The 19346-nt window shown below is 49.9% G+C and overlaps 1 protein-coding gene across 1 annotated transcript; it reads left to right on the forward strand.

The window, feature by feature from the left end:
- Positions 1-4624: 4624 nt before the first annotated feature.
- Positions 4625-12824, forward strand: LOC119091894 (uncharacterized). Its single transcript, XM_037214804.1, has 7 exons — positions 4625-4726; positions 7287-7418; positions 8011-8167; positions 8877-9147; positions 9690-9853; positions 11048-11224; positions 12235-12824. Exons 2-7 carry the CDS (start codon positions 7304-7306, stop codon positions 12461-12463), a joined length of 1113 nt encoding a protein of 370 aa, XP_037070699.1. The 5' UTR covers positions 4625-4726; positions 7287-7303; the 3' UTR covers positions 12464-12824.
- The last annotated feature ends 6522 nt before the right edge of the window (positions 12825-19346 follow it).

Here is a 19346-nt window from a genome sequence, read left to right on the forward strand (position 1 = left end):
AGGGTAGCGTATCAGGCTAAAAAGAGCGCAAAGAGAAGCATTTCTGTAGATGAAGTTGAAACATTGACGCCGTAGCAGATGCGGCTGATCTGTCAACATACGGAGCTACAAGTTGGTCGGCACCATTACCAACGAGGTGGTTCACAATTAATGTGGGGTTTATCCATTCCACCACCTCCCGCTGAAACTACGAAAATGCTGCCACTCCCTGGGAGCAGCATCCTCTGGGAACAAGGACCAGGTCTTGACGCAAAATTTAACGGATTTGTGGGACGTCGCTAAGTGCAAGTGAAGATCCCAGCAATTCACTGGCCTGTAACCACTGCCGATGCGTTCTGTCCACGCTCAGCGCTGCTCACGACTCCCACCTGGCGACATCCCCTTTCGGCCAAAAACTTCTTCGATTGCATGGCTGTAGGTACAGCTGTTTCATCCATGCTGTGGATGCGAGTGAGCCCATACTCATGCTTTGCCCCCATGCTAGCCAAATTGTCGAAAGATACTTTCGAAAAGCGTCTATGCGCGATATGCCAGTTGATTGTGGTGCTCATATCGAAGTATCTGGGAGTCGTCGTAAAAGCTCTCTCATCGACTCCCGGTCCGCCATATTCGCAGACTTGTCGAATGGATGGTTGATTTCCATGGACTTGACTACAGCGTCCTTCCCGTTTTCGTTAGCCGAGAAAGTCTCCCAATGGAGTTTCTGATTTTGCGGTGCGCATGATCTCGCAAGGGTAACTCCACTCCCCAACTTTGAGAGTGCGCCAAATCCGTGGAGAGGCGCAGTTATGGGCGTATTTTGGTGGAAGGTCGAATGATTTTGCATGATTAAGGGACCAATTATCTTGCGAAACTGTATCCTTAGATAGAAAAAGTTGGGGGCTGCACAAACAAAAACCATCGCTTGAAGTAATAATTCAGTTATGTTAATGATCCTGCTCGGCTGACTAACTCGTATGCTTTGACAGTATCTAACGCTACCAAAGTATGTTTGCACAAACTAATTTCGAGCAAACTATTTGACTGAATATATCTATCATTCAAGTGTTTGTGATTGCAAGGCATGTATATGCAATCTACATCTGTTTACCCACACTGTATGGTTGTAGCTGAAGGCATACATTTTCGTACTTTTCGTTTTGCGCACCACCCGTCCATGAGCGGTGAGGCTGCCCGGCGGAGCGTGGGACTGCGACCAAGGCGGCCATGGTCTGGAGCTCCCCCGCCTCACCAAACATGACCGAAACACAGCCGATAGGCCGAGAGATAGAGATGTTTTTGAGATGTTTGGTGCTCCGCCCGAGAACCCCGCACGCCGGCCTCGCCGACGTCCCAGCTGGCATCAGAAGCGTCACGCCACGTGAGAACTGGGCGAGAGGGGACGCGCAGGGGCCGCCCGAGGCGAAGCAGGAAGAGAGCGGGCGGGTCTTGCACCGTCACCGGCGACGCCTTGCCCGAGGTCTGACCCAGCGGCACGTTGGGGGCAGAGCCCTGGAAGGAGGGCAGGCCGGTCCGACAACACACTGGACGGAGGAGGCTCGGCGGCAAAACTATTGGACTGCGAGAAAACGGGACGAGCCGACCCAGCTTAAAGAGACATTCCGGAAAAGTCTTCCAGCAGCTTCCAGGAGAGTCTCCCATGGGAGTCCAGAGCGGGGAGCGCTGAGGAGAAGTGACGGCGTCCACCTGACGGTGGCGTTGGCACCGACAACGGCGGCACCGACGGCGACATGCACGCATCAGTCTACAGGCTGCTGTCCCCATTCTTCCCGGACCATTGGCGGCTGGCGCTCCAAACGCGGCCCTTGACCCCTCCTCAGCGTACGGGCGCGGGGCACGGATGCCTATCCCCTCCCGTGTAGCTGGGGAAAGGGGGAGGGGAGGTGCACTCGCCATGCGACCCTCCCGGCCGGCGATGTGTCTCTGGCGTACTCTCTCATGATTAAGGAAGGGAGATGCCCATCTAAAAAATTAACCTGATGTGCAGAAAACGCAGGGGTGTGATTTCGAAATCAGCTGCGTGGCACTGGTAACAGCGGGAAGGGGTAGCAGGGAGCTTGCATAAAAAGAGAGAAGCCTATACATCACGAACATAACACGACGTCTTTGCCTGTTTTCCTCATTTCCTTCGCACAATTTTGAAGTGCGTCGAGTGCGAGGCGCTGGGAGAATTTCTTGCCTGATCATGTGCTGTGTCTTTTCCAGGAAAAAAAACGGCCGCTGCTCGACAAAACTTATTCCGGCAAAAGCCGATGATGCCGCTTCGGCAGCAAATATTCTGCCACAAGCGGTCACTATCTTATCAATACCACTTTGGAACTGAACTGGCAACAACGGCATTCCATACGCCGTTTTGAAGGGTGTTGGGACGGAACCAGCTTTAATACCTAATCGTGAAGCAAGCCAAAACTGCCGCCAAGGTGAGCCCATTGACCGAAAGAGTAAATCCTGATTCACAACATCGTTTTACAAGCGTGCCTATTTGGCGAAAACCGCGATGTGAACAGTGCAGAAAAAGAGTTATGGGGTCTTACCATGACTAATGAAGTCTTGGGTGGGCATTACTTCCGCCTCCCATTCCCAAAGTTCGCCACGACACACGGCTACCATGACGGCGGTCACCCGTCCAAGCGTGTACCGGCGGGAAGTGCAGCTGGGCTCAGTGAGCTTTTACGTGACACCTCTCCCTCGGAGTCATTCAATTTCATTCAAGTCAGTCAATTCGGTCAATCAAGTCATTCAACACATTCAAAGGGTGGAATTCATGCGGCTTTAGCCAATCCCTTCACTTCATCAGGTTCTGGTGCAGTGCATCACCGCAACGGTACTGGATGTAATGCGGGAATCCTGTGGTCATGAAAACCACGTTGGGTTGAAATCTCACAGACACCATCATGGGCAGCGGCATGAAGAGCCCATAAGTCGTAATTTAATAACAAAGCTAAGGGAAAGCCAAGTGAACATGTACGGCGTGCAGGTGAAACAACTGTTAACTTAGTTTGTCAGTGCAAACTAACGCCAATAGCTCATTGATACGCTAGGTGCTGTATACGCAGGGTTTGTGGGGTTTGTTAGTCCATTCGCAGTACATGGGTACTGTCAGTGGGGCTGAGACTTCCTCAGAAAAGTAGCCCCCGCCCGTTGCAAGTTTCTCCGGTGCTTTTGCTTGGAGGTGCCTGTTCACCATGGCCGCAACCGCTGCTAAGATTTTGGTGATGCGTGAATCTTAAACAGCGAGCTTTTTACACAGAGATTCAGACATCTGGAAGCAGACCTAAGGTTGCGGCCGGATACTGGATTGGTGAGATAACAGTCACAAATCCTGTACGACTGTTTTTTGTTCAGCTATTCTAGCCTTGGATGCTTGAATTTGACTGACGACCTCATACTCAACCTCAACATTGAAAAACCGCCAAGTTGCAAAGCGGCAAGATATTTCTGGCTCACAAAAGCTGGAGTAGCTGAAAAACAGCTTAACACAAACCTTTCCCTAACGGTCTTCATCTTATTGGATCATTTTCCTGCGATGTTTTTCATATAAATCTGCATGCGACCATACAACACTCGCTCAACACGACCTTTCTATCGTGATATTTTGCTGAAAATAATTTTCCACGCGCTTATTTAACCTTGCAATAATCTTGGGAGGGCATTGTCCTTGTGTTCTCCGTGTATTCACCCTTGTATCATGACCTCATATAATGTAATGACCTTATATCGAGCTAACCTAATAAAGGCAAGGCTATGCGACCCATCTGGTTTTACATTGCCGGAGTAAAGATGAGTCACATGAATGGCGGTATTAGTTTCGTTACTTCGACTTCCTTAAGAAACTTTTTGTGGCAACTGAATTAGGTATTTTTCATCATGATAACGCCATTATTGCTGAGGAGCACGGCTCGCTCCCTACGTATTCAGAAACGCTGCGTTGCTGACCTATTCACAAGCTCTGACTTCGCAACTGAAAACTTTGCTAACATTAGGGGCGATACAACACAGATACTGGTTCCGAATATGAGACTGCAATACACATTTTGGTTGTGGTTCTGAAACACAAGCGGGCATGTCACCATCAGCCTAGAGCCACGCCGCGCATGTCGCCGCGCTCGGGCACCGCCGACTCGGCGCGTCAAAGATGACCGGGCATGGGTGGCCAACCGTTGGCGACCAAAACACCGGACCGTTCGCCGGTTCCCTGATCATAAAAAAGACATTCGGGGAGGATCAGTTCAGAGGCAGGCTGAGCCAGCCACGCAGAGCGCATGAGCGAATGATCACACGCACGTTGAAAATACGTTGAGAACGATCGTGTGCATAAAGGGCATCTGTCCCAGACAAAAACCGTTCCGAACCTGAAACAGCTGGCACTGCAGTGCCGCTCTGTATTACCAGAGCCACGCAACGACTGTGTTGTGTTCACGCCAATAGGCAGACAAGGCCAGTCGTCACGCATCTGTCGTGTTGCTTGACTACTTCCTGCTCCAACCATGCTTTTTGTTAACAACAGCCACGTCCGTGGCATGCCTGATCGGGATTGTAGATTTTTGGGCGTCCAGCGTGTATGATACGGACCGCGGTCGTTCACCCGCTGGACGCGGCCCGAGGCTCTCACAGGCTTCCTGGTAGACAAGTGCTGTTAGTGTGGAGCGAAGGTCGGGCGCGAAGATAGCAGTGCTGCACAAACCGCGAACACCACGTACGAAAGCTGGTGAACGGAAGGAAAACGGTGAGTCGGTTGATTACTATGTGTGTCGAGTTCACAATCTGGCGCTGACGTCGCAGAAGCAAAAGCAGAGCTTAGATTATTGACCACGTGGCATCTCGACCGTAAGTGCCACATTAGCCCGTTTGCGTGCGGGGGATTTTTCTTAATTTTTTTCGGTAGTAATCCATCTCATGATATTTAAACATATTAAAGGTCGATCTTGTCATTTTTCCATCCAAACTGATCTCCAGGGCGTGACGCACTTCGGCAATGCTATAATGGGGCCACATGACGCCCATTATCGCGTACTGAAAGCATTTAAATGGCACACTGCACACGTTAATGGGTGTCCCAGCACCTGCACATCGTATTGCACATGAGCCGTAAGTGTCAGTGGCGGATGCAAGACAAGCAGAGAGGGAAGGGGTAGCCTCTGAATCTCCCTCCTTTCAAACAGATCGTTACTAAGCCCATTCCTTACCACGAAGTAGGGAATGGGCTTCATCGGCTTATGAAGAGCAGGGCTCTGGCGATTGGACCGCTACGCTTCGTGGTCCCGAAGGTCATTGTCTGTCTGTAACGTTGCTTCGAGGGCCGTGTCATGAGGTACGTTGGAGCTGTCTAAATGGCCAGGAATTGGTGCCAGTGGAATGAGTGGTGGTGAAATAAGGGGCGCTTTGGCCGCTGAAGGGGCGACAGGGGCCTGCGCTCAGGTGCGATCAGTTGGGCCGTCCGGGCCGTCGTATCATCAGTGTTCGAGTCAGGCGACGTGCAGCGAAGTGGAAGCTACCTGGGGCCCGTTCCCCAATGACAAAGGGAAGTTCATTCCCACTTCGAGTAAGCCCATCCAACTTATCTGACTCTACTATTGTATTATGTTATTTGTTTTTATTTTTGTGTTATATATTACATATATTTTTGTTTTCATATTATATCTATTTTCATTTCAATATTCTATTATATTATATATTACTCGACCTATCTGACCACTCTATCTGACTCACCTGTGACGTCACGGTCAAAACCCATTCCTTACCTTGTTAAGAGACGAAGTAAGTACGCTTGTTTACAAGTCAGCTATGGCTGTTTACTTAGCAACGCCTAAGAACAGTCGACGTATGGTTCAGGGTCTCGTATGCCATGAAAGCGGAACGCTCTCGACTTTACCTGGAAGAGGTGCTGGATGGCGGTATTTTCAATCGCAAAACTATCCAATAACATTACAAAGGAATGAGGCGCCACTGCTGCGCACCATATCGATATATGGGCTGAATCGACCGACGCTTATTCCTGGCCGCATTTAGATTACAGACGTTCTCGACAGACGCTAATGACGACGTCTTACGTGTCTGATGACGGGGGTAATGACGACTTACCTGAGACGTCACGGGCTGCCACCTCAATGGGCGGAACTGGGGCCTCCTACGTCTATGAGGAACTGGAACCTGGCGATGCAGTTGAAGCACGTTGTCAACAGGCGTGGGAAGTATCTGGGATAGCCGGGCCTTAAATGTTCAAGACTAGTCAGCAGTCTCAGTCGTCCGACGGAGAGGACGTGGCTCAGTTTGGCACAGGAAGAGGCTTGCCGCCGGCTAGCTGATGAGGTGGCAGCTTGGTCCCGCAATAAGCAGTTTGCTCCCAAGTACAATGATCCGGTGGGATCGCTGTGAAGGTCAAAATAATCATTATACAATGATGGTAAAACAGGGGCGTGGGTAGGGTTCTCTTGAGGAGTGGAGAGCGCAGTGAGGACATGACACGCTGTTTTTGTAACTTTTCTGTCGAAAAGAAAGATGCTTGTCTGTCAGCAAGGAAAGTCAGGAAACCTATGGTGCTAAGAGAGCAAATGTGTTTGTTAGGGGATGGGGGCTACGTCCCTTGGCTGCACCCATGGGTGTAATCACGTACCTGAGACTGGGGGAGACGGATCATGGTTAGAGTGGTCACATGAATGTGAAGGGGACAAACTGGTCTGAAAATTACATTTTGAATGGAAAACGTCGTATGTCCGCTCAATGCTACACCCATGGCTGCTGCACTTATGTATAGGAAGGCAATTCCGTAAGGTAGGTTCTGGTGCGATCAGACGCTTTATTTTTTTATTTTTTACAGTCGAGACCGCGTATCAGTTCATGATAATTGAAAAATAAAACCCAAACCCATCTATTTCAATAAACTAGCACACACAAACCTTGTCCCAGGTGGTTGCATTGACCCGCGTTCCATTTTCTGCCGGCGCTTATTCTTTCTCCCCGCCAGCGTCGTCAGACACCACACCGACGTCTGGTCCTCTAACGCCCACCACGCCCTCGGAGTGCACTACATGTCCACGTCTTGTACTCTGAACCTGAGCCTGCCACGCGCCATCACACGTCACACCGACCGCTGACGCCCGGCAGTGCCGCCCGACCACGCCATGGTGCTCAGCAGGCCTACAGTGCGCGCGTCATCACACGTCACACCGATCGCTAACCCTCTGACGCCCGGCAGTGCCGCCCAACCACGCCATGGTGCTCAGCAGGCCGCCAGTGCGCGCGCCATCACACGTCACACCGATCGCTAACCCTCTGACGCCCCCCAGTGCCGCCCGACCACGCCATGGCGCCCAACAGGCCTACAGTGCGCGCGGCCATCGCGGTGGTGCTCGCCGCCTGCCTCCTGCTGGGCGTGCTCATCGCCACCGGCGTGCTGACGTCACCATTCCGCCGGTCACGTGAGTCTGGCCTTTGGCACGTGAGTCCGGTCACGTGGTGCACGGACAGTCCTCTGAAGCTGTGGCACCGGTCGCCGAATTGTGTTGGTGATGGTCTTATTTATAGTCGGCGAGCAGAGCACTGACTTCGATGGAAGCTCAGTTCCTACTGCTTGCATCTTCTTTCTCATTGTGGCAACCTTCTTTCTAGCCTGAGCAAACAGTGGATCCACCAAATTTCAACTTCAAGGCCAAATTATTATCATGCGCGGGTACACAACCCTTTGGTGTACGAAAGGTTTGCAAAACAAGAGCTTTCGTCCCCCGCCTTGCGTGGAAACTCCTGGGTTTTTGAGTCTCGCTTCCGACGAAGAACTTCATCGTCCTCTGCGGTAGTGGGCGTGGGAGCTGTAGACTCTTCGTGACCTTTATGTCGTTAAAACTCGTTAAAACCTGACGACCATGAAGCACACATTTTCTTGAATTCCAGATGACGGTATGCCGGTAGCGGCGCATACCCATTTTTCAACGCTTTTCGGTAGCGCCGCAGGGCCTTTTAACCTTTGACCTTTAACATGAAGGTCTGGGGCATCAATTCCAATTCGCCCGGCAGATGTCAGGCGGGTACAGGTCTGGCTGCGCGGCTCCCAGGCGACCGAAGGAAATGAAGCGTGCAGCTGCGTCTGGCGCATCGGCTGCCCCAAGTTCAGCTGGCAGACCAACTTCACGTCGCCAGCGTTTCGCTGCGGCTACCAGCCCATGCTGGAAGGGTGGGTGACGGCCTGCTGGCCTCGTTTCGGTCCATGTTTTGGGTTGCGGAGTTCGTACTGGTAACCATCAACTCCTGCTTGGTGCGTTTGCAAGCACAGGCCCGGATGCGGGACGATCAGGGAACGTAGCACTCGGATTAAAAAAAAAGAAATTCAGTTTCTCGTGATACGATCTTTATCGCATGCTGTTTTCAACACTTTTATGTGTTCGTGCTGCGAACTTGAACATCAACAGAGCTTATTGATTGGGAGCCTATCAGTGTGCTGGTCTGTTAACGACCTGCTTTTCACCTGGCCGTGAGTTCTGATTCGTACGTACAAGTTAACTGATCAGCTCCGTTTGCTGAGTCTAACCATTTTCAAGCTAGATTTTGTTTCTCCAAAGTAAAGCAGGACACTAACAAAAAGCTAGCGTTTTCCTGCACTCACTGCTGAATATAATTATGTTCCCCTAGCTCCGGCCACCACCCAACAAAATTATGACGTCCTAATGAAACCTCCGCTCATCAATACGCCATTTTTCAACATCTCCAACACCCGGAACGATGTTACGAGAACATCCACACCTGTGAGCGCCTGTGCCTTTAACCCTCAAAGCAGCCCCAGCACACGGCCACAGAAGACCACCAGACGCCCTTGGCCGAGGGCTGACCCCCCTCCCCCGTGGGCCGAGCGGTGCCTGACACCTGCCCCGGCGGCCGCGTTCCAGCCTGGTGACCGAGTGTCTCGCCGAGCGGCGGTCGGAGCGCGGCCGCGATCTACGGCTGCACGTGGCCGGGCACGTGCGCGAGGCCTTCCTGGTGGACTACATGCGCCAGCGGCTGTGGACCACCGTCGAGCGGCAGACGTGCCGTCTCACCAGGCCGGCCGTCGGGCCGAAGCCGCTGGACGGGAACGGCTCGCTCGAGTATAGCCAAGTGCGGCCCGAAGACGGCGGCGAGTCGTGCGAGGCGGTGCACGTCAGGCCCGGACTGAGACTGGTGAGGCGCGCCGACGGCAGCGGGCGCTGGCCAACGGCGCCGACGCGCTCCAGGCTCTGGTAGCGGTGTGCAGGCGCCTTCCACGCGGGGAGCCGCCACCACACCGGACCCGCGGACACACCGGACAGCCGACTCGATTTTTCGATTCGATTCGAAAAAATACTTTTAGATTTGCTTGCATGGGATCCAAAGGCTCGCTATTGGTCCTGACTGGCTCCATGCAGTCAGGTTTAGGTATCGTGTACTTGATGACACCACTTGTCTCGGTCGCCAAGTCTCCTGTGACGCACCAAACGCCTTCTCACTGGTCGTTATTGTTAGCCAGTTCGCTTGTCAACTGCGGTAGATTTAGCTACTTTACCAAAGACGATAACCAACGATATAGCTGCTTTGCTAAACTGCAAGTCTAAGTAATGATTTTGTTCACTGAAAGCGCAGAGGGCATGATTGCTGGGTCCCCTCTCAGAGGGCCAGAGCCAAAGCATCAGCTAGGCACCTGCTGGGCTGTGGGCTGTGGGCGAGTGACCTTGGGTCGGTTTCAGGATTACAGGTACGTGGACGTGCTGGGCCCGGACACCTTGGGCTACGTCGACCACCTGATGACGGAGTGCGAGACTGAGGGCTGCGAGGGCGACATCCTCATCTTCTCAGGCGGCGTCGGTGAGCTGCTCAACTCCACGCTGCTGGACAGCTTCACAGGAGTCAGGTGAGGGAGCTGGGCAGGCCGCAGCGGCGGCGACCGCTGACGCCGGCCATTGGCACCAGGTGTGTGTGTGCAAGATTTCACAATGGGGTGGGAGTCAACACTAAAAAGCAAGATTGTTGGGTAGCCGAGTGTATTCTTCTTGATTCCTGGCGTTCTGTTTCTCGATCTTTCTTATTTTTACGTGTCTGTCTGCAATTTTCAACCGTCAACATTGGATGACATACGTATTGGAACATACCACAAATTTGGTAGGGGGTGGAAGAGCGCACGTGTCCCCAGGATTACTGTGTACGTGCGGCCCTGCGTGCCAGCAAGTGTCCACCAACTGGTCGTCACGTGTAGATCACACTGAGCATAGACAACACTGTGCTAAGGTAACCCTGACATTGTTGATACGGTTCATTTTCATGTCAATTTTACCATAGTACAGTTGAGCAGCAAAGCGAAAGCATGGACCTAGTAGACTTACCCATGCATGAGAGCCGTTTGTATGCCATGCGAGCATGCCCGACCTATTGCGATACAGCATTGGCCGAATCACTGTAAAACCCTGTAGGCCAGGCGAATCAGGACCCATCCCGCTGCAGCATGCGTGCAATTTTAGTCTACGGGAGCTCTCCATCATAACTGGAGACATTTTTGTTAGGAATAAAGGTGATTAAACGCATGCCATAACTTACGCATTCTAAAACAAGAAAGAAGGAACCGCTAACATTTACCGCAGGCCATCTACGATTTAAAGAGGTTTCCCGTCGTCGAAACACGTTTTCAAACGCACATCAGCTTATACTCGTTTCAGCGTTATTTGTCACTGCCATCCGAGAGATACACATTCAATTCAAACAGTTTCTGACGATATTTTATAAGAAAGAGAAGAAGATAGGGAGGAAAAAGAGAGATCAAAAGTTCATTAGAACCCGTCCACACGATACAAACAGCGAATGACTTGATAATTAAAGGTAACGAACACTGCATGCTAATACTCCATTGGTGATTAAGTTGATTGAGCCGTGAATGAACCGATCACAGCTGCGCGGCGTTTTAGTTGGCCACGTGACGGGGTCTGGAGGCGAGATTCCCCACCCCCCCCCCAAAAAAAAAACGGAGCGGGGACTGCTTTACAGTCAGCTCTTTGTGTAAGTCGGCTCTTCGTTGACTAGTCACCTGAGCGCGCTGACGTCTTTTGCCGGACAGACGGTTCCAGAGGCAATATAAGCGACTGCTGCCGATGCTCATCGACCTGGTCTCAATTCACAAAATGGAGGTGGTCGTGAAGATTCACGAGCCTGTGACGGACGAACTCATACCGGACAACTCTATGGTGCGAAACGACCTGCTGCAAGAGTACAACGCGCTCATCATGGAACAGACGTAAGAATCACACCTTTCAGTAGGAGTGCAACACGCTCATCGTGGAACAGACGTAAGAATCACACCTTTCAGTAGGAGAACAACACGCTCATCATGGAACAGACGTAAGCATCACACCTTTCAGCAGGAGTGCAACACGCTCATCATGGAACAGACGTAAGAATCTCACTTTTCAGCAGAACAACAAGCTAATCATGGAACAAACGTAAGAATGACACCTTTCAGCAGGAGTGCAACACACTCGTTATGGAACAGACGTGCGTAATGCACACTCTGCTGAAGCACAATTCACTCATCACAGTTTTATGAAATGGCAAGAAGGCGGATGACGCTAGGATGTCGAAACCTTGAAGCCTTCATTGGCACTCGTGCTGTCTTCACGCTTGGCTATAAATGTCTCGAAAAGAGCAGTTGTTTTCCCTCTCTCATACGTGATTACACATTTTAGTAGCATATTTGATATATTGTTTCAAAGATTGTGACGTTTCTGGTAGGGTCAGCATTCATTATTTCAAAGTCAAATTTTAGGCAGAACACATCACTAAAAAGCAATCACTGATTGTTTTGATCAGAACAACGCATTGTCATCTAGGCATCTATGTAAGTGTGACCACACATGTACCTATTGTTTTGGCCTATTGCTTTCTAGCTCTGGTTTCCGTAGACCGATGGCCGTCGCTCCGCCCCTCATGCCCTGTCAATCCCTTCACATGCATTGTCCCATTAGGGGACACAGCGATTAGGGGACCCAGCTGGTGAAGTACTTAGGAGCTTGCGGAGCTCATGATCGGCGTATCTTGGCTCAGTTCCCGCCGCGGAGGGCTGTTCCGACCGTGGAAAACTCTCCCGACCACGCTTCGTACCCATGTGTCGATACAGCGGCGCGTCGGTGCGTCGACAGACATACCGGTGGACAGCGGCGCGTCGGTGCGTCGACTGACAGCCCAGTTGACAGCGGCGCGTCGGTGCGTCGACTGACACCCCGGTTGACAATGGCGGCTCTGTTTCAGAATGTCGACGCCCGTGGAGGTGTGGACCTCGCACATGATCATGAAGCTGCATCACATCGAAGAGTGCGACCTACAGGCCAACAGCACGACACCCAACGAGGACCGCTGGCGCTGCGAGGAAGAGTTGGTGGCGGGGGATCAGTGTCACGACGAGTATTTCGACACCATCTTCAACAAAGTGTGCGAGACATATATCAAAATGCCTCTGAATCCATGCTGCAGCGCATAATGCCTATTGTGGAACCGGGAGAAATATACCGGCATCACTTGCAGGGAGTGACGGTCAAAGAAAGTGACCACGTGTTTCGTAAAACTTGCCATAAGCCTTGCGGTTGCGTCGAGGAAGAACGACTTGCCGGTACTAAGGCTGGCTTGTTGACAGGTGCAATGCATAGTCGGAATACTCAGTAAATGTGGTCAAATTTGGCTAACTATTGGCATTGTTCGAGATGTTCTTATGTGGTGTTGCGTTTTTGTGTTCGGTTTCTTATTGTTTACTACAGGTCATTGTCGCGTGTGTCGAGAAACCAACGCATCTTTAGCATCGGAGAATCGTCGCCATGAAGGGCACAATAAAGCGGCGCATTACATTTTGTTCTTATGGAAACTATTCTTACGGTTCCATAAATTTCCTCAGGCCCTAAATCTCATATTTTCACAAAATTCGGCATGATGCTTTATCACCGAGCTCAAAGCCTTCCCTGGAGGGAATCCTGGCTGCGCCCCTATCCACTTTCACGTGACTCAGTGCAGCAGCCAGGGACACGATTGGTCCCTCCATCAATTCGCATGGCGCAGCTTTGTCGTCAGCAGAAATGACGCCATACCACCTGCTATTGAGAGCGCAACCGAGCACCCCGCCACTATTCCTCGAGGCTACCAAACCGCATCATCTTTTTATTCTCCTGCTATATTTTTATTTATATTTCTCCGGCTATATGTCTGCTATCGCCGCTCAACTTTCGTTGTAAAGATAAACAGCTCCATTTAAAGACCATAGCCATAAACGGGCAAAATGGCTATGAACTATGGGGCCTCGTGCGAACATGCGAGTATACTTATAGGTGTGAAATTGCGCTGAAATCAGATGAAAAGACACAGCTGCAATGCAATATGTTTGATTTCCGATATTAGATCGGATATGATTTGAGTTAGCAAAAAACGGGAGTGAATATTTTAGTATTTTAAGATATTTATACGGGAGTATTTTAAGTTGTATTTGGTGGACGATGACATTGAAAATGAAATTAGATGATATATATATATATATATATATACATATATATATTCTGGGAAATAAAGAGATGGACATGAAGATAGACAAAGTTTTATTTAAATCATCACACAAGATCATAGTCTATTGATCAAAGCACTCATGTGATCGTGTGAGCTTATGGGAGGTGCACTGATATACGCATGGACGGAGGGAAGAGGACGGGGCGCTAATGGGGAGGAACGGAGGCATAGCAAGGCAGGGAGGGGGGTGTTTTGCGGCGGCTTAACACGCGCCCGGGTGGCCGGCTAGATACCCTTCGCTCGGGTGGTGGTGAGGGGGGCCAATTTGCCCCCCCCCCCTGAGATCTTGGGGAACTAAGAAAGCTGGAGACACCAAATCTACAGGGTGTCTTGACCTGTACGTGAGCTCATTTAGATCAAAGTTTGAGCTTCCTAGGTAATGACCTTCAGGTCAAATAAGGTCAAACAAGGTCAAATTTCAGTTTGGTTTCTAAAGTGCCCCCAGAATCTAGGCAACTGTTTCTAAGCAAAAGGTTGCAAGCCCTTTTAAGGTCAGTGACCTTGTTTGACCTTTTTAAGGTTATGGTGACCAAAATCATACAAGACTGCTCTAAGCTTTACACTTGAATAAGCGACAAAGATTACACTAGGCAGTATGTTCCTAAAACAAAATGGTGACCCGGGTCATCTTAGGCCAATGACCTGTTCTGACCTTTAAGAAGTCAATGGAAGATGTATAATGCGGTTCCTGTCATCAATAAATTCGAAATGAGCAACACAAACTATCCCACACAGCAAGCCCTAGATTAATATATCAGGTCGGTTGTGACCTTGGTCTGGCCTTCATACATGACCTTAGGTCAGCGTTATTTGCTCATTCAATATCTGTGGTGCCAAAGAAAGCATCTCAGAGATGTATGGCTTTGTCAAACACTCCGTTATTGTATCAGATTGGACGATTCCCTAGAAATTGCCTTCGCTGAAACCATGGCCCGACTGTGACCTGCCATAGGTCAGCGACCTTACAAGGTACATCTAAATTTTTATGTTAAAGGATCCGCTATTCAATTGCTACAGCTATGCAAAATTTGGCGCGGCTGCGCCGCGACGTTCGGAAACCATTCTGGAAAAGCCTTCCGGGGGTCAATGTGACCCCCCACCCGAGCGCGTGTTAATGCATGTTAATGCGTGTTAATATTAAGTAGCTCCCCAGTGCAGTCGCAGATTATGTTAAAACCTATAGGTTTTAAAGCATGTCATATTTCAAAGCTTAACACCATTAACCTGGGTCCGGAAAGTTTTGTTAGTGTTCGCTGAAGTTCAACCCCGGTACAACGCACCAGAAAGGGAAATATATGCTAACTGCATATCTACTTTAACTGCATCGCTTTGCCCGAACTGTTTCCAACATTAGCAAGTTACCTCATAGTTCCAAACACAAGCTTTCGCCTTAGAATTGGCCTTAACCATTGGACCGATATCAAACGCATATTAAGAAGCCAAATTTCTGAGTGCAAACGTTTATTAAGGATTATTAAGGATTCTCCCCACATTCGATCCACTTTCTTCCCAGAGTTGGGGGCTGCAGCCCGAGTTGTGAACTGAAGCCAAGTTGGGGGGGGGGGGGGGGGGGGTGGGGGAGGAGGGAGGCTCCCAACTGAATAGTAAACTACGCTCCTGCTCCGAATCATGTTAATCTTGGGAGACTTTTGACGCTTCTGGCATATGGAGCACATCAGCTTTTCTTCCCCGCCAAGCACCGCTTCCTTGGTGAAAGGTCAAAAGTCATACCAGTAACGTGGTGCTCGCGGAAGTTCCCTGGGCCCACAGCCCAAGCGAGCTAGCGGACCGCTTCTTACCTCAATGGCAGTGCGGCCGTTAAGTTGCGTTGCCATCAGGCACGGGCGCTGAGGCCCCAGTGCCGTCTGTCCGGGTCGCGACGGTATTGTTTTCCATCCTGCCCGGATACTAACTATGGTTCCGGCGTGTTGCGTTCCCGAAGGGCCATTTTTAGGCCGGTTGGATTTAGATGGGTAATGACGGATTAACCAGTATTGTTTAGTATTGCACGTTTTGTTTTTCGATAGTATTTCACGTTTATGCCCGTTCGTATCTCTGTATCTAAAGCCGGCTATTTCCGTTCGTAACCGGTATTCGTTGACCATTTATGCCCGTTCGTATGCTGGTATCGGACGGCCGCCGTTGACAAGTACGTCGTACGCAAGCGCAATCGTGTCCTCTGATCCTCCACAAGTGGCGTCGTGTCTTATGATCCCCAAAGGAGCTGATCCCCTTGTGCACTGAGAAAGCGAGAAATTGAGCAAAACGAATGTATGGTGGGGCGACTTCTGGTGGTACTACGTCCATTGATCCCCATATAACAGTTGTAAGAGACGCCTCGATATGGCATAGAGAGCATGTACTCATTTGTAACCTAGACTTGGGACTAACTGTTGCTGGACTTGGAAATCAAGCAACAAAACCGATCGCTATGCTGCCGTGCGAGCTCACTAATATGCAAACTTTCTGTGTTCTGATATCCCGTGAAAAGGTATCTTAGATCATGTCTATTGTTCAAATGTGTACCTTATTCATCTTCGGCATTAGTTGTATGTGAGTCAGATAAGGAAATTCAAGGTTCGCTATGACTTGTTAAGTGTGTGACAAATTTTGCATTGTCATAACAACATTTATTAAAAGGAATGCTCCCCATTTGAAGATACTGAAGCAAGGACCAGCCATGATGAAATGAGACCAATGATAACTATAAATATATCTTAACGTGGAAAAAAGTATCTAGACAACACAACTTTCCTTTTAAAAAACACACTTCTTAATACGGCATTGTTTGATTACGCCATCATGCCTTGTGCAACGTTGATCGAGATCCAACTGACGGCCGTTTTATCTGGAAGTCGTGCTCACGAACGCTAGATGCGGACGACTCGACAATCATATTTTTCTCGGCCTTGCTCGCCGCATGACTTATGAAATGGCAGGATTTGACTGGCATTCTTATGGCGTCATGGATGCCTAGGTGACCTTAAAATAGTCTTCCCGTAAAAGTCTGCACATTTTTGCAGGGTGAGTAGTTTAAAAATTAGAGAAGTTTACGTCTTAATAAGGGCAGCGCTGCGAAATGCAGCCAATGATCTTTCAGATGGCTATTTCAGCCCAAAACCCAATACAAATGTGGAACACTCCCTTTAATAAGCGCCGCGGGAGCTTCAGTGTGTTCCTCTATGTACAGTCAGCATGTGCAGCGTTTCCTGACACGGCTGGCTACGTGTCCACAAGGTTTGGTGCCCAGAGGGGGCATCGAATCTGATAATGAATGGGCACCAAACCTTCATTTAGGAGCCACGTAACCTTCATTTTCAAGAGGCGTCGAGTTCCAGAACTGTCACAAACGGCCCCAATCGCATTTTCGAGAGACCCCAAGTTCAGGAGACACCACAAGGTCCCTTGACGAAATCCTGCATCGGCCACTCGGCGAAGGAGCACCAAAACCTTCAGCTCGGGACGCCCTAGTCTTTATTTTCCTGAGGTGCCGTGTTTTAGGGAGCATCACAGAGGGTCCCAAAACGTCAGTTCTTAAGAAACAAAACATTCCAGGGACACCCCAACGTTCGTACCTTTCGGTGCACGAAATCCTGGCTGAGCCCACTCGGCTCATAGATGACATGTACCGCGCAGCTCACCGTACTACGTGGAACACATTGTGCCACCCGCGAGGCAGGATGTGCAGTCGGACAATCTGATGAACAACTAGAAATGACGCCCATTATATATAAAGTTATACACACTATTACGATGATAATATGTACGTAAAAAATCAACGTTTTACCGTGTAGTGTCAAAAGCTCAAAAGTTATTTTTATATTATCGCAGCACAAAGAATGCAACAAATGACTTAGCGTACAGCACAGTTTTTGCCTTTAATTTTCGTTGCACGGTTAGCGACCTTCAAAATGAAACTTTTGGTTGGTTTCGCCGTGCGTAAGACAATGATGGCTAGCCATTCGAGTCGTGCTGTCGTGCTCAACTTGGATGGTGTTTAGGAGCCAACTTTGACTCATTTTGCCATATGTTCTCCGAAACACTGAGCTCAGAATGGTAGGATCCATGACTCCCTGGGCTCCTCCCTTCATGCAATCCTGGATCCGCCCTGTCGTTTACGCTGGGTGAAACCCCGCCTGGTTACGCTGTCAAGTGGAACATCTCAAAAAGGAACGCCCGTTTAGCACCTAATTGAGCCAGCGATGCAAAGCAAATGAGAGGTGTGTTCTGTAAACATTTTAAACTGTAAAAACCGTAAACACAAACTGTAAACACTACGCGCGCCACGGTACGGCGCTCGCGTAGCCATTCCGCGGTTGGTATGGTGCGGGCGGTAGGAGAAGTAGACGGGGTCGTTCTTGGCGCGGGCCTCGGCTGCGCGCGGCACCAAGGTTAAACTGATTCGAAGACTTCTCGCTAGGTGGCGGGGTTGGCTGTCGATCGCGCTGGCCCGGGATGTCGAGGTCGGCCATCGAGCGCTGGGGGAACTCCGAATCAGGTGTTCCACGTGCCATGGCTGGCTCGTGCGCACGTACAAGGGAAAAGCTCGTTTCATTCCGGTGAAATGAGTATCTCGGCTTGTTTGGTAGTTTCGTTGGGGTTTTGAGCTTGCTTGGTACCGATGTATGTTTTGGTTCAATGAGTTCTCTTTGTCGTGCACTGAGAGCCGATTGCATGTGTGCATCACGCAAAACACATGAAGGCGTGCCCTAATAAGCCTTTTAACGATCAGCAATGGGCATTTCGTGACGCACCGTTCCTTAACCCCGCTGAGTGTGCACTGAGTGCACAAACAACATTAAGCGCATTGTTTGCTCAGCATCACCTATCATTTGGGAATCGCCAATGCTCTCCGTGCTGGACACCTGTCTGGAAAGTGATTGCAGTGTTGAATGCATTTTTTCTTCGCTAGTTGGATAATATTAAAAGTTTGACCTACAAAGGTCTCGGTACGTGGCCGTCTAAAACACGTCTCCAGTTCAATGCACACGATTGCCACCATGTAGTGATGTGAGTTTATTGTACAAACATGTTTCTGGTATGATCACGCTTAACGTACAGCAACAATGCGGCCCACCTCACCAAAACACTACGTGTGCATAACAACACAGACGGCTCGGCCGCAGACCACGCAGCGTTCGACTCCTCTCAAAACCATGGCACATGACATTATCATCTTCAACAGCACACATTCACCAATCACAACCAGCAGCCACCGCCATATTGGATGGGTCAAACCACACTGCGCCGCCATCTTGGATGCGTCATACGCTACGTGCGCCATCTTGGATAGGTCATACCCTACACTTCCCCTTGTTGGATAGGTCATACCCGACGCTTCGCCATCTGGGATGGGTCAAACCACACAACGCTGCATCTTGGATGGGCGGTACCAGAAAACATCGCCATCTTGGATGGATGACTCCAGAAAACACCGCCATCTTGGATGGGTTATAAATGCATGACGTCTACATGCATCTGTCATTGTTTGGATTAAAGAGAGCCGCTGCCACAGCCAATGTTCCCCTTTTTGCCTTGCCAAGATCAATCCCTTTCATTCAGTGTGAAAGTTCAGAAACACTGAAGGAGATGACGGTGGTTATCTTTTCAAAACCAGTTGTGCTCATTTTTTTCGAAGTCACGTTACAGCCGAACGTAAATCCGCGTACTTTTTGATAATGCATCTGCTGACAGAATCCGCGGCTGATTTACACATCTAAGACCATTCCAAATCACATTTGCCCCTCTCGGATGGGGAGAGTATGTACGACTATTCTTAACCACGTCCTACGACCCACAAGCACCACGTGGCATCC

The sequence above is a fragment of the Pollicipes pollicipes genome, unplaced genomic scaffold (assembly GCF_011947565.3).
Source record: "Pollicipes pollicipes isolate AB1234 unplaced genomic scaffold, Ppol_2.1 Scaffold_3447;HRSCAF=4054_pilon_pilon_pilon, whole genome shotgun sequence".
In the NCBI taxonomy this organism is placed as follows: domain Eukaryota; kingdom Metazoa; phylum Arthropoda; class Thecostraca; order Pollicipedomorpha; family Pollicipedidae; genus Pollicipes; species Pollicipes pollicipes.